At 42.2% G+C, this 3,107-nt stretch overlaps 1 protein-coding gene across 1 annotated transcript in view; it reads right to left on the bottom strand.

Moving 5' to 3' along the window:
- The window catches only part of LOC101849556 (major facilitator superfamily domain-containing protein 8-like), a 13,483-nt gene that overhangs the window by 8,896 nt on the left and 1,480 nt on the right, over positions 1-3,107 (bottom strand). Inside the window, exons 3-4 of the mRNA XM_035971541.1 lie at positions 2,195-2,438; positions 1,353-1,517 (exon numbers count right to left, since the gene is read on the bottom strand). Of these exons, the coding sequence (XP_035827434.1) occupies positions 1,353-1,517; positions 2,195-2,438 (409 nt within the window). The remainder of the gene's footprint in view (positions 1-1,352; positions 1,518-2,194; positions 2,439-3,107) is intronic.

Raw genomic sequence — 3,107 nt, 5'->3', positions numbered from 1 at the left:
ACATATAATATATATTTTTTTAAATACACCTGCAGACGAGCGCATCCATCGTTGGTTTGGACCGTGTAGCACATTGCTATTATAATTTTGGTTTAATTACGGTTGTTTATTGTTCGTTTAAAGGGGGGAGGGTAGAGTGTAGGACTCTGTTCAAGGTCACACATCATCCATTGAGCGTAAGCCTACTTGCATAATTTTCACTAATTATTATTGATATTGTGATTTACATTTATCTCATTTATTTGTTTGTTTTATTATTCCATCTATGGGAGGAAAGGGGGAGGTAGGAGGATTGCAGGGCCTTGAAGGTCACACTCCATCCATTGAGCATTAGCCTTCTTGTGTAATTGTCTCTAACTGATATTGATTAACATTTATGTCATTTTGTTTATTGTTGTAGTATTGTTCCTTTAATGTGAGGGGGAGGGGGGGGGGTGTAGTGCTTTGTTCAAGGTCACACTCCATCCACTGAGCACAGCCTATTTGCGTAATTGTCACAAATTGTCACAAATTGATATTGATTAACTTTTTATGTCATGGAGTTCTCTCACCACGTGACCACTGAAGTCAGACATTGTTTTGAAGAAAGGAGCGTCGACAGTTGCATTAAAGACAGGGTTAGGGTTCGTGTTGGACTTACGTTTTAACGCGTCATTCAATTCAGATACATATTAACAGAATTCAAAACTTGATACTTACCCCTTCTCCCTCGTCCACCTCCTTCAAATTTACAGCGCGTATTTTAAGAGAGTCTGAATTGTTCAATCTATATCCATTAATTTTTTTAATGTGACGCTCATAAAACATGCTGTCATTTTTTAGCTTTACCTCTGTTGAGTAATGGCGCGGGTCTTAGCCGTTGCATACGGAAGATGTGGGTTCTTTTCCCTATTCCACAAAGTTTTCTTTTGGTTCTGGGATGAATGAAGGTGTGTGGGGGTATTATTGGCTGGGGGGGGGGGTCGTGTTGGGGGGTGGGCATGGAGGTGGGTTGGAAAGGGGGGGATGGGAATGTAAACGTACCGTACCACTACAACCTCCTCTTAAGGGCGTAACTACCGGCGAACAAAACTGTATATTATTCTGCCTCATTTCCGGAACTGATGCCAAACAGCACCTGCAGCAGCGGTCAATAGAAGATAAGGTATTGTGCATCCAAACACCATCTCAAATCGAATGTATGACTTGGGACTTGTGAGTCGAAGACCTCATACAGGCCTTTGAGCTAACAATTGTTCGCCGACGGTTTCGCTATTTGTTGGCGAGGCAGTATCTTCGTCTTACCAGACATCAATGGGACAACACAATGGAAGGGTGCATACCGCTATGCCAATATAACAGTTTTTACTTACAGGACATCAGCTTGATGGACTGGCCAGCCTTTTCACCCGCTATGTCACCATTGAGACGCACTTTGGCCGCCATTTGCATGCGAGGAATGATCTCGGCAATGTCCAATAACAGGAGAGTGTTCTTCACCAAGAATGGGATAAATTCCTCAGTGTTTGATTCAAAACCTCATTTAGTTCATGAGACCACGTATTTAGACCTGGCTGGATGTCAGAGGTGGACATATCCACTATTAGAGACTTAAAGTAAGCAAACACTTTTTATTTTTCTCTTTTGACCCCCACTATGTTTGGGACGCACTACAAGCACTATTGATTCATATTTGTTTTAACACGAGCATATTAGGTAATAAAATCCAACGGCAATTTTGGAAAATATTTTGTGCGTCTATGATAAACCGGCCAACCATCTAAGTGTTGCGTTTTTAAATGTATGAACAGTAAGCTATAGTATTCGAAAATCCTACGAAGACAGTGTTGCTTGTTTGAAGCATCTTTCTTCCCTGTTGGTTCTAACCCCCATGCGACCCCCTATTTCCTTCTCAGACGTCCAGGTTTAGAGTTCTGTCTTTAAAATGCCTGATGAATAGAAAAATAGCACTTGTGAAACCAACACAATCGAGTAAAAATAAATATAAGCCTCATATCTCCTCGCATTACAAAGACCACAGTCTGCAGTTTCCTGCTGCTAACTGCAACCCCCACAGCGACCCCGGATCTACACACGAAGTTAAGTACGTGCACATGTGATTCACTGTTATCAACTGTTAACTGCGCGTCTACATGACCTTATGCAGTTGCGAGCGAAGTAAAATTCTAACCAAACTCACAAACTCAGCTGTTACCTGCACTCAATCCAATCAGACATCTGCATGCTATCATGAAATAGTCTCTGTGGTCAGGAAGACTGTCCAGGTACATGTATACAATGTAAGACAAACAAGACAAAACCAGACAAACAAGCAGCGGCTCTTTGGTTGAATTTCTCCAGTTTGCCCAGGTCCCAAAGAAAGGGCTGGCAATAAGTTGACCCAAACTGTAGGCAGACACAGCCCAGCCCATCAGGTCAGCGTCCGCGGCAGGATTCAGCTGTGCAAGTAAAAATAAATATAACTTATTATGATTGTAGATAATATCTCTAAGTCGAAACATAATATATATCAGTGAAATTACTTATTATTCATTCAAATGAGAAGTCAGTCCTGTTGTAAGGATGTGAGACATGGAACGCATCACAAACTTGCATAAAGAGGATCCAAGTTTTCTTGAACAAGTGTCTAAGAAAGTTACTGAGGATCAGATGGACAGACGGGATCACCAACGAGGAAGTGTTAAGGAAAACGAGACGGATTCCAGTCAGATATGAGGTAGGAAGAAGGCGGTGGCAATGGATTGGACATACTCTCAGAAAGTTAGGCAACATCATCAAAGAAAATGTTGGATTGGAATCCTCAGGGTAGAAGATCAAGGGGAAGACCGGATGGAACCTGGAGAAGAATTACAGACATTGATGTACAGAAAAGTGGGAAGACGTGGAATGACATCAAGAGGCTAGCCCATGATAGAGAAAGGTGGAAAAGTGTTTTTTCGTGGCCTCTACCCTGGTGCAGGGTGAGAAAGGCCATGATGATGATGACTTAATATTCACTACCTTCTTCTCACACTAGTCGTTATGTCCTGTGGGTCTTCTATTCAGCCTCCCCCCCCCTCGCCCCCACTCTCTTGTCATCATCATCATCATCATCATCACCACCATCA

Source organism: Aplysia californica, unplaced genomic scaffold (genome assembly GCF_000002075.1).
Source record: "Aplysia californica isolate F4 #8 unplaced genomic scaffold, AplCal3.0 scaffold00454, whole genome shotgun sequence".
NCBI classification, from domain to species: Eukaryota; Metazoa; Mollusca; class Gastropoda; order Aplysiida; family Aplysiidae; genus Aplysia; species Aplysia californica.
Note: the sequence above shows the minus strand (reverse complement) of the source record. Positions and strands in the feature narration are given on the sequence as shown.